General features: G+C 41.9%; 1 protein-coding gene across 4 annotated transcripts in view; it reads left to right on the top strand.

The window, feature by feature from the left end:
- Positions 1-12,148, top strand: part of Fam118b (family with sequence similarity 118 member B) — a 50,826-nt gene that overhangs the window by 27,632 nt on the left and 11,046 nt on the right. For 3 of the 4 annotated variants that reach the window (XM_028776221.1, XM_028776223.1, XM_028776222.1), the window contains exons 3-4: positions 782-1,034; positions 9,728-9,955. In XM_028776221.1, coding sequence (XP_028632054.1) covers positions 782-1,034; positions 9,728-9,955 — 481 coding nt within the window. The remainder of the gene's footprint in view (positions 1-781; positions 1,035-9,727; positions 9,956-12,148) is intronic. The other variant, XM_028776224.1, reaches the window with a different exon arrangement.

Here is a 12,148-nt window from a genome sequence, read left to right as displayed (position 1 = left end):
ATGAGGCTCCCATCTTCTCAGAAGCCTGCTGAGTACCCCTCCAAGTGACACACAGAACAAAGCCCTGCTCAGATTGTCTCCTGATTTGGCTTTCATGCTGGGTTTTATCTTTGCTTACAAAATTTGGCATGAAGGTTTCATTGTCTTCATTGTCTTATGTTTCTCAACAAACAAAATCAACTTGATTTGTATGAAAATATTTTTTTTGAAAATAAATTAAGCATGTCCTTTTGAAATAACTATTGACTTAAAGTATAATTTAGTTGGCATAACTTCAGCTGTAATACACTTGAATTTAATGTAACATTAGTGATTTTCTTAGCTGGAGAAGACTTTGAAGGAGAAAGCTGATTTTTAAGATTGTTTTTTAGGATTCTTGAAATAGTCCATGACTTTGTTTTCCAACAAAAGCTGGAATAATATTACGGTCTTTCATTTAATCTCCTGGGGAAGTCTCAGAGACCGCAATCTTTCATTTAATCTCCTGGGGAATCTCAGAGACCGCAACCTTCGTCTTTCCAGCTGAAAGTTATCATGCGCACGCCTTTAATCCAGCACTAGGAGGCAGAGGCAGACAGGCCTTTGTCAGTTGAAGGCCAGCTTGGTCCACATAGAAAGTTCCAGGCCAGCTAAGACTGCCACAGTGAGATCCTGACTCAAGAAGCAAACAGCAGGGGTTACAGCTATTGACTAGTGAGAGCCAGCTCCATCTTTCTCTGATGTCTTTGCATGTGCCCCGGATCTACTGGACGCTCCAATCTGTTGACTTTTCCTTTTTTAGGAAGCTGCTTCCAAGTCTGAAGACCAAAAAGCCTCGAGAACTTGTGCTGGTGATTGGAACCGGCATTAGTGCTGCAGTTGCCCCGCAGGTCCCAGCCCTGAAGTCCTGGAAGGGCTTAATTCAGGCCTTACTGGATGCTGCGATTGATTTTGATCTTCTAGAAGACGAGGAAAGCAAGAAGTTTCAGAAGTGTCTCCATGAAGACAAGAACCTCGTCCATGTCGCCCACGACCTCATTCAGAAGCTCTCCCCTGTGAGTAGTCTGCTGCATGGCACGGCACAGCACGGGACGTTTCCTGAAACTGGGATTAGTGTGCTTACTTAGCAGGCATATTTGTTTATTGCTGTGTATTTATAACATTTGGCTCTTCTGAAAAGTAGCTATTTTTAGAGCCTGTTCAGGGTACTCATCCTGACCCCATTTCACTGTGATGTGCTGAGAACTTACGTGTACAGAGACGAGGTTACTGACACACTTTTGCTATTTTCCATTTACTTTTTCTATTCTCAATGTCCTGACATCCATGACTTTAAGGAGATATCAGAAAGATTTAAGTTTGGATTTTGTGTTTGAGAAAGCATCTTGTGCATCAAATACTGTCCACAAACCTGGGTGGTTCCTGGGTGTTAGGAGGAGTATAGGCATGTGCCCTGCCAAGCTGGAGATAACTCTTACTGTGTGATGGATAAAGTGAAACCACTTCTTGGTGTTCTTTTTAGAGGCTATAACTCAAAATATCCACAGTGAATTTTATCAAGCTAAGTTATCTAACTTTCCAAAGAACCTAATTGTCTTTCTTGCTTCACCTTAAAAATTTCTTGAAAATTAGGATTCACTTATGCTAGGACTAGTTATATATGCTTGAAATATTACATCCGTGAAAGCAAAGGGGTTGTGATTTCCAGGTTAGCCTGTTATGCATAACAATGCTCTCTCCCTCTCTCCCCTCCCCCTCTCCTCCCTCCCTCCCTCCCTCTCTCCCTCCCTTCCTCCCTCCCTCTCTTTCTCTCTCTTTCTCTCTCTGTCCCTCTGTCTCTCTTCCTCCCTCCTCTCTCTCTCTCTCTCTCTCTCTCTCACACACACACACACACACACACACACACGCGCGCGCGCGTACATACATACACACACCCGTGGGCAGTGGGCATAGCTCAGTTGTTAGACACTTACCTAGGACGTATATATACAGAGGCCTAGGTTTGACCCTCAGCACCATCCCACTCAACATTTAGAATATCTTTTGGCTACTATATTATTCCCAAATATATCGTAAATAAAGCTTCATGCAGTTTGTTATTTTAAACAGTCTCATGTAGCCATGGTCATCCTTAAGCTCAATATGAGGCCAAGGACAACCTGACCTAAGAGGCCTGACCCTCTGTCGAAAGTACAGGCTGCGTTGGTAGGATGGAATTAACTGCACCTTGGGAAAAGGGAGAGGGACACTTAACTTCTTAAAAGTTAGCTATCAGGAACCGGATGGTGGTGGCACACACCTTAATCCCAGCCCTCATAGGGTTAGGGAAGTTGAGGGCAAAACTTTGAATCAAGTACTTAAAACACCCAGCAGAAATTTACTGAGAGAAACACCTTTTAATGCAGCCAATTGGAGTTTCCAGTAGAGGGACTCCTGGGCAGGGCAGAGTGTCTCCTCAGGTGAGGCTTCCAAGGAACGAACAAATAGCAGCAGATACAGAGAACATTGTCAGATCAGGCACTGATGCTCATGACGTGCAGAGGAAACAGACGGGGAAGGTGAGGGAGTCACTCGGACTCAGTTGAGCGTGCTTTCTGTAGCTGGGCTTTCCATAACTGGGCTTCCAGCTTCTCTTTCTTCCCACTGTAGATGCTCTTACGGGACCAACAGTAGTAACTTGTGTTGGAAGTTCTGCCTCACTGTTCTCAAGAGCATGGTGTTTCATTCTTGGGCTGTTTTACTGCGCTTTTCTACTCAGAATTATAGGAGTAGCCTGTCCAGCCCAGACCTGGAGGACACTTTGAAACAAGTGTGCTTGGGTCTGAAGAGTGGAGCAGCTCAGTGACTTTGAACAACATATGACCATTTACCAATCGTGCACACTATACCTCCCCACTGTCTCTTGGGAATATCAATGCAAGGACCTTGACAAGGTTATATCCTAACTTAGTGTAGCATATAAAAAAGAATTCTACATCATGAGCAAGTGGTTCTTAGGAATGCAAAGTTGACTTAACATATAAATGTCAGTATAATGTACAAAGAAGGTCTTTAGACAGCAAGTAAGAGGTCAGATATGTATATCTAAGGGATCTTTTTGAAAAGAAGACTTATTTTTACTTTTTGTACATGAATATATTGCCTGCATATATATCTGTGTAATATGTCTATATGTCTTCTGCCTGTGGAGGTCAGAGGAGAGTCTTAGTTCCCCTGGAACTTAAGTTATAGATGGTTGTGAGCCATCATGTGAGTGCTGGGAATCAAATCTGGGTCCTCTGGAAAAATAACATGTGCTGCCGACCACTGAGCCGTCATCTTTCCAGCCCAGGGGTCTTTATCTTTTAGGAAACACAAGAAAGTATCTATAAGTGAGATTATTTAATACTTTGATATTGGCTCCCAACAGCTCAGTGAAGTTAGGAAAAAGTCAGGATGCATGGTAGTTTAGATTAAACTAGATTGGCTATATGTCATGATTGTTCAGATTGGGTGATTGGTACTTGGTGGGGAGGGGTGCTCATTTATTGATTTGCCTTTTTTATTGCAGTGCTGTGGATTGAACTTTTCACATGTTAGGCAGGTGTTCCACTTCTTTTTACTTTTGTGTATTTGGGAAAATATCAGTATCAGAAAAAAAAAGTTAGATTTCTTGATAGTAACACAATATGGTTAATTGGCCCCATCTATTGTTCCAGCTTCGTGTAATAAAGAAGTGACATTGTTAAAACAAGGCAGAGAGCATTTCAGTCAGAATCGGCAAGACCTTGCCATTTAAACGCCCTGGAATCCTCTGCGAATCAACTGACCTCTCACCATTTGCTTTTGTACAGTAGACCTGGGGCCAGACTCCTGGGGTCACACACTGCCTAGAGCAAGATTGGAAGGCTGGATCCCCAGTACCAACGAAGAAAAAACCAAACAACTGTGGTCTTACTTATTCATGTGGTTTTGTGAAGAATAAGTGGCATTAGCAATGCTTGAGTGACTATTTGAATTGAAATTGGAGGGTTAGAGCAGCCTAGCCACCCTTTTTCATCAAACATCAGTTTTACTTGAAAGAATGGAACTAGTGCTCAAAGTAAATGCAGTAGAAATGTTCGTGACCCTGAAGGAGATGGGGTCAGGGATGCTTGGGTTTGCTTTTCCTCTATGTGGGACTAGAAAGATGAATTACAGGGTAAAGTAAATGAAATAGTATGGTATTTACTGTGCTGTTTTGAGTGAAGGGGGAAAATTCTTAGGGCCTGAGTAGGTGTCTGACACTTCCTTTCGACTTCTAAACTCCCAATTATGAAATTTTAAATGAAAATTTCTTTGACTCAACTTAAGAGAGGACACTGGTGGGAAATTTAGTTCTGTGGTTACCTGCTCTAAGACAAAAGCTTTGATTTCAAATCTAAGGAAATCAATACAATGACAAAAGCATCTTCAATTTCCAGCAACCACATGGTGGCTCACAACCATCTGTCATGGGATCTGATGTCCTCTTTTGGTGTGTCTGAAGACAGCAACAGTGTACTTATAAATAAATCTTTAAAAAAAAAAAACTCAAACATTTAATTTACCAAATGAAGACTCAGGAGCCAGACACTGTGGTAAAAGCCTGCTAGCTCAGAGAGACAGAGAAAGCACTCAGCTGACCTTCCTCTTCAACCAGCATCACAGAAGAAAAAAATAGTTCTCCTTCTCCATGCTGTCTTACATACCTTTCAACTCAAAGACCCTCCTTTCTCTTTCCTGGGTTTTCTTATGTTCACTCCCTGTCAACTGGTTGCTTGCTCTGCCTCTTGACCCATCATTGACTTTAGCTCTTGTTTACAGAAAGCTCTTGGGTTAAAGGTTTTTGCTAGGGCTGAGCCACACCACAAGAAACAGATTTTTCCAGTTCATAGTCTCAGGGTTCACAATGCGATCAAATATCCTGCAATACATCTTTCCAAGCCCAGTGTGGTGGTTTACACCTGTAATCCCAGAGTTTGACAGGCTAGAGGATCACAAGTTCAATGCTACCCTGGGCTAGCATGTCAGGCCACATCTTTAAAAGAGAACAAACAAACATAAATCCTCACTCTTTTTAATATTGCTATACAAGATTTGATAACTCACATAAGTGAGACTAAAAGATATGTAGCTAAAGCAAGTGACTCAAGGAATTTCCAAGTTTCAATCTTTTCATAGAAACAGAACAACAACAAAACAGTTCATGGTCTTTACCCATGACTAACTCAGGGTCCACCCATGCCCTTCTCCTTGTGCTCATAGTAACCAAGCTGGTATGGGAATAGGGTGTGTATGATTGTATATATGCCTAGACCAAGTACAGTATGGAGTTACAAAACACAACAAAGAACTTCTTAGTAAGCAGTCGCTGTATTTATTAAATTTGAAACCTAATTCTGCTTTTTTGAGTAAATATTGACATATACATTGCAAAAATCAAAAGGCTGTGTAGCTATTTATACCTACTGACATATCTTGTTTCTGTCGATGTATTTGTCTTATCTGCCCTCTGCCCTAAGCCATCATTCACACAGTTCCTTTATGTAGCCTTCCAGCTTTATGAATGTTAGCAGAAATGTATGCATCCTTCCCTCACTGTTGCCGTCTCTCAGGTAACACATACTATCCTCTAGTAGGTTTTACCTGACAGTATATTGTAGAGATCGTTCCATACCATTCTCCTGTCTGTAAGTCAGTGTTGTCACTACAGCCAAATCCCTAGTTGGCTTCCAAAAAGAAAGGGGGTAGGGGTGGAAGGAGGTTCCACGCCATGGTTATCCCCACTGTTTTGTGCTTGTGATGAGATAGTACATCATGACAAGAACATGTAGTATAACAAAAATACTTTGAAAGCTAAAGGAAAGGGCCAGGGCCTCAGAGTCACCTTCTAGGATATGCCTGCAATGACCCAAGGACTTCTCACTTGGTTTTACAATTTCTTAATGGCACTTTTGTTTTCACATCTTTGATAGCTTGGGCCTTGGGGGTACATTAAAGGTCCAAATGATGGGTTACGGTCCTGGTCTTCCATCCGTGGGTTAGTCATCGGTTGCTATTGGAGATAACAAAGCACTGATAGGCTTGTATATGTCATTGTATCTGATGGCAGTTATATCTGCAGGACTCCAAGAAGTGGAATAGCTGCTGCATGTTAGGTTGGGGAAATAGACTTGGGAATCTGGTAAAGTAAGAGAGCATTGTTTCTTTAATAATAATCTGGTACTAGCACTTAGTAGTAGTTGACTATTGTGTGTAGTGACTAAGTAACTAGAGTTAATACACTCACCAGTGTTTTGGTAGGGGTAGATTTTTAGAATTTAGTATGAGTTTTACTTACGTGTATGTGCGTGTGTACACTTTGTGTGTGCCTGGGGCCCATGGAAGTCAGAAGAGGGCATCGGATCCCTTGGAACTGGAGTTGGTTATGAAGTGCCATTTGGATGATAGACGTCTAACCTGTAACCTCTGGTAGAGCAGCAAGTGTTCTTGATAACTGAGCTATCTCTCTACCCTGTCTTCACTGTTTTTGATCAGAGTATTAATTTAATTAAGTCGTGCTAGAGTCTCCTGTTGACTGCTTGTGTGCCTCAGTGTGATATAATTATTACTGTGTAATGAACCTAGATAAACTCTGAAGACCATGACCTGCATTCTTAGCCAAATAAGTTACAGATCCCTCCATCTGTTTACACGCTAGGAAAGAATCCCTTAGCTGCTGACAGCAGGGCCAGTAAGAAACCCGTGCTGTGTGGTAGAGCAGGGTAGAACCATTATGGACGGAGCCCATTAAACTGTGGCTTGTTTCCAGCAGGGCAAGGCGTAATTTTAACTGTATTCTAATGTTTTCACTGAGGAAATAGCACTTATTTGGTAAGTAATGACTAAAAAAACAAATTGGTTATTTTATAAAATGCTGTGTCTCATTAGGAAAGGAACATTGACATATGTTTATGTATCTGCTTATGTGATTCCATGGAAACTTAAACATTTCAATATTTATAGACAAGGAAACTTGGAAAGTAGAGGAGATTACTTTGAGGGAACCTAGAAGGAGCTGTCTATCCCAAGGAGTTTGAAATGTACTCCCTGGTAGCTGGATGCAGTAACTCACAGCCTTAATAGGAGCCATGTGTGGTGGCTTGCACTAGTAGCCCTAGCTTCTCCGGATGCTGAGGGAAGAAGATCGTTTGAGTCTAGGGTTTCAAGGACAGCTTGGGCGATATAGCAATTCTTCCTCTGAGCTTATACTAATGGTATAACACCAAGCATAGAGTAGGAATCAGATGTTTGTTACAATGCTTCACCTAGTTACTTTCTCGCCAAATTTCTTTTGTCCCAGGGCCACTGTGTCCTTGGTTATAAAACGAACTTCTCACCTGAAGTTAGCATTATGTTTCCTCAGTCCTTGGGAATATATATTAATTCATTGTTTAACAATGATACACATTCTGAGAAACATATTATAGCCCTTTTTGCTGCTGTGCAACCTTGTAGAGTGTTCTTATGCAAATCAAGATAACTATGATATCACTTAGATAAGTTGTACATGTGCCCTTGTTATGCAGCAGAAATCTTAGTTTTATACACCTTGAATGAAGCTAGAGAGGTAATTAAACCCATATGTTAAATGAACTATTTCAAATTGATTAATGGTTAGTATTTATTATTATTTTAGATTTTTCTTTTTTTTGAGATAGGGTTGCTCTATGTAGCCCTGGATATCCTAGTACTCACTATATAGGCCAATCTGGCTTCAAACTCACAGAAATATGCCTCTTGAATGCTGGGGTTGAAAGTGTGTACCACTACACCTGGTTCTTTATCTCTTTTCTTTCCTTTTTTTTTAAACTTTTTTTTTTTAAATTTTACATGTTTGAGTGTTTTGCCTGCTTGTATGTGTGTGTTCACATGTATGTCTGGTGTCGGCAGAGGGCATTGGATCCCCTAGAGCTAGAGTTACTGGTAGTTCCAAGCCATCTGATGTGGCTTCTGGGAATTGAACTCAGGTTCTCTGGAAGAGCATCAAATGCTCTTAACCACTTAGCTGTCTCTCTAGTCCAGTTCATATTTATTTTTAACTGTGTATATGTGGATGTGAGTGCCTGTGGAGTCCAGAAGAAGGTGCCGAATTCTTTGGAACTAGAGCTACAGGCAGTTCTGAGCCACCTGGCCTGGGTACTGAAAACCAAACTTAGTTCCTCTGCAAGAGTAGTACACAAGCTTAACCTTGGAGCCATCTCTCCAGTCCCTGAGCTTAGTACTTTTAATAACTGATAGCCATGGATATAATGCAGCAGTACATGCCCAAGGCTCTGGGTTCCGTCCCCAGCACGCACTGTAAAACAGAACAGTTGCAAAATGCAAGTTTTTAATTATGAGATTATTTTAAATCTATTCACAATTTTGTCATGTAATGGGTATTCTTTGTAGCAAGCCTATAAGCAGATTGCTGAAGTAGGTCTGGGCAGAACACTACAAGGAAGTAGTAAATGTTTTTTTAAATTAAGCAGCCATAAGCAGCCAAGTATCTAGAATTAGAAAAGGATGCTAATGGACATACAAGTAGTACAGGTGCCTGTAACCTAGCACTCTGGGCTAAAGCCAGAGGGTCACGCGTCTGAGACCAGGGTCAGTTAACTCTGTAGGGAGTTGAAGCTAGCGTGGACTGCACTTGTTCCCTGTCTTCCCCGTGTCTCTGTTAGGTTTTCTGTTGCTGTGATTAAAACACCATGACCAAAAGTAACTTGGGGAGAAAAAGGGTTTATTTTAGCATACAATCCATTGTCCACATAAGTTAGGGCAAAAAGTCAAAACAGGGCAGGAACTGAGGCAGGGGTGTGGAGAAGTGCTGCTTTCTGGTTTGCGTCTTGTGTCTTTATCAGCCTGCTTTTCCTTCCTTCTTTCCTTCCTTCTTTCTTCTTCCTTTCATTTATTTACTTTTTTATTTTGTTTTCGGGTTTTGTTGTTTTGTTTTGAGATGGTCTCTCTGTGTAGTTTTAACTATAGACGACCAGGCTAGCCTGAGTATCACTGTACTCCCGACCCTCAATATGGGGTGGGGCATATCAGTCGTTAATCAAGAAAATGCCCTGCAGATTTGCCTATATAGACAATCTGATGGAGGTTTTTTTTTTTCTCATTTGAGATCTGTCTTCCCAAACAAGTCTTAACTTGTGTTAAGTTGCCAAAAACTAACTAACAGACCGTCCTCTTAAAGATAAGGGAAGAAGTGGGGGAGAGGAAGAATATTGAAGCACAGGAGGTCTGAGTGTTGCCTTCTTAGCCGAGGCCTAATCTGAGGGTAATTGTTATTTTACTTTCTACCCTCCTCCTTTAGTCATGATCTCTTGTCCATTTGCTTCTCTTTAGAAAAGGACAGATTAGAAGCCAGGCGTGATAACACATGTAACCCCAGCCCTTGGGAGGCAGAGACAGGAAGATCGCTGGGAGAGTGAGGCCAGTTTGGCCTAAAAGTGAATCCTAAGCCAGCCAGGAATCTACTGCAAGACCCTTTCTCCAGTTCTAAATGCCTAATTAAACGGCTTGTGCTCATTTGCATCTGATGTGGTAGTATTGATCACTTACTGTTTGCTAGGCATTGCATTTAGCATGTGCCATCCTATTTTCCTTACTACAATGAGAGTGATGATGTTTTAAGTATAAAGTATTCAAGATGTGTAATTCTGCAACTGAAAACAATTTGAATTGGGTTTTGTTTTGTCTTTCAAATCTCCCATACCTGCAGCGTACCAGTAATGTTCGATCCACATTTTTCAAAGACTGTTTATATGAAGTATTTGATGACCTGGAATCAAAGATGGAAGATTCTGGAAAACAGCTCCTTCAGTCTGTTCTCCATCTGATGGAAAATGGAGCCCTAGTATTAACTACAAATTTTGATAATCTCCTAGAACTATATGCAGCTGACCAGGGAAAACAGCTTGAATCCCTTGACCTTACTGATGAGAAAAAGGTAAAATGTTAACCAGTAACTTCAGGGTAGTGGATTGTATCTTCCTCAGAAAAGCTGCCTTCTGGTCAGTATGTTAGTATTTATGTAGCAGGAGTGTTTTTAGTTACTCTTCACAATGCTATGACCAAAATACCCAACAGAAACAACCTAAAGGAGGAAAGGCTTATTTGAGCTATTTCATGGAGTTTTGGGCCTTACAGTAAAAGGAGCACAGTGGAGAGGCTTCCTTTCGTGGTGCTGGGAGCTAGAAAGTGGACCATAATCAGGACTAGATTATAACTTCATAAGTCTCTCCCCTAGTGGTCTATTTTTACTGGCAAGGCCCCACTTCCCAAAATTGCATCATGAATTGGGGACCACATCCAAACCATAAGGCTATGGCAGATATTTCTAGTTAAAACAGTAATAGTGAGAAACAAAGTTTCTTTTCCCAGCTTGTACTTTTGGAGTTGGTTGTGTTTTGAGGTAAAATCAGTATACAATAAAATACAAAGATTTTAGATATAAGTGTTGACAGTTTTTCCTAATCTTAGGGTGGGATTAGTCCTTTGAAAGACTGGAACAATAGTTTGGTTGATGACATGCTTGGCACAGGGAGTAACACTATTAGGAGGTGTGGCCTTGTTGGAGGAAGTGTGCCACTGTGGGGGTGGGCAGTGAGACCCTCCTCCTAACCACCTGAGAGCCAGTCTTCTCCTGGCAGAAGATGGCAGAACTCTCAGCTCCTCCTGCACCATGCCTGCCTGGACATTGCCACGCTCCTGCTTTGATAATAATTGACTGAACCTCTGAACCTGTAAGCCAGCCCCAATTAAATCTTCTCCTTATAAGAGTTGCCTTGATCATGGTGTCTCTTCACAGCAGTAAAACCCTAAGGTAGTACCAGGAACTGGGGTATTGCTGTGATAGGCCTGACCATGTTTTTGTTTGGAAGAATGTGGATTCGGGGACTTTGAATTTGGAAAGCCATGGAATGCTTTAAGTGGGGCATAATGGGCCAGCCTCGTAGGAATCTGGAAGATGGTGGTGCTGAGGGTGACTTGTAGGCCTGCTGGCTCCAGAGGTGTCAATGGAGAAGAATGTTAGCATGTGGCGTACAAACTGTTTTTGTGGTATTTGGGTGAAGAACATGGCTGCCTTTTGCCATGTTCTGTTGTCTGAAGAGTCTGCCTAAGGCTAAGGTAAAAGAGATTTAGATTAATTGCTTTAACAAAGGAAGTCTCAAAACAGCCTGGTATAGGTGCAAGCTGAGAACGGAGAAATATAAAATGTATGGTTCAAGTAATAAATGGACATCAGGAAGTGAAATGGAGCTGAATCCTACATTCAAGGAGAAAAACAGATGAAGGTAATGGTGACTTTAGGGCAGGATCCTACCCAACTAAGCTTAGGCCCAGGGGTGGTGGTACACACTCTTAATCCCAGGAGACAAAGCCTAGTAGATCTCTGAGTTCAAGGCCAGCCTGGGCAAGTTCTAGGTGAAGAAAAGCTTAAGTACAGGCATCTTGAATTCCAGCATTCAAGAGACAGCCATGCAGATCTCTGAGTTCAAGATCCATCTACAGAGTAAGTTCCAGAATAGCCAACCTTAGGCAGTGAGGAAGTTGGAAAGCATAAAGGTGGTAATAGAATAGGGGGGAGGGGGAAGACATGTTCCATCCCCAGCAAGCAGCAGAATGTGGCAGCCTTGGCCATGTGGCCCTGGCTTTAGAGTCAAGAATAGAAGAGGCTACTGGAGTAATTGATGCTGGTTAGCTAGAACTAAGAAATTAGCAGTGATTAAAGAGACCAGGATCACTGAGGTGAAATCTTCTGGGAAGTATTTTCTGAGAGCACAAAGAAGCTGTATTCCAGAGATAGCCAAGGTTGTCCCTCATTCTGCAGCTGCACTTGGTAATGTCTTAAGAATCAACCAGGTGGTATTGGTTTTGAAGGTATGAAGGGAGTCATGGAGAACAGCTGAGGCTTGGTACTGTGAGAGGCTGGGGAAGGCCATTGGTGAAGGTGCAGCCTTAGTTGGCAGTTGATGTCCCAGAACTGAAGGGGTGTCAAGCAAAGAAGTTGAGGTTTGGCAGAGAGAGCCTATGAGGGGCTTTTGGTGAAGGCTAATTGCAGTAGAAGATCCCAGAGTATTGGAGATGCCGGTACCATGGCATGACCAACAAGAACAGCAGCAGCAGTGGAGTGGAGTCC

Source organism: Grammomys surdaster, unplaced genomic scaffold (genome assembly GCF_004785775.1).
Source record: "Grammomys surdaster isolate TR1022 unplaced genomic scaffold, NIH_TR_1.0 266, whole genome shotgun sequence".
In the NCBI taxonomy this organism is placed as follows: domain Eukaryota; kingdom Metazoa; phylum Chordata; class Mammalia; order Rodentia; family Muridae; genus Grammomys; species Grammomys surdaster.
Note: the sequence above shows the minus strand (reverse complement) of the source record. Positions and strands in the feature narration are given on the sequence as shown.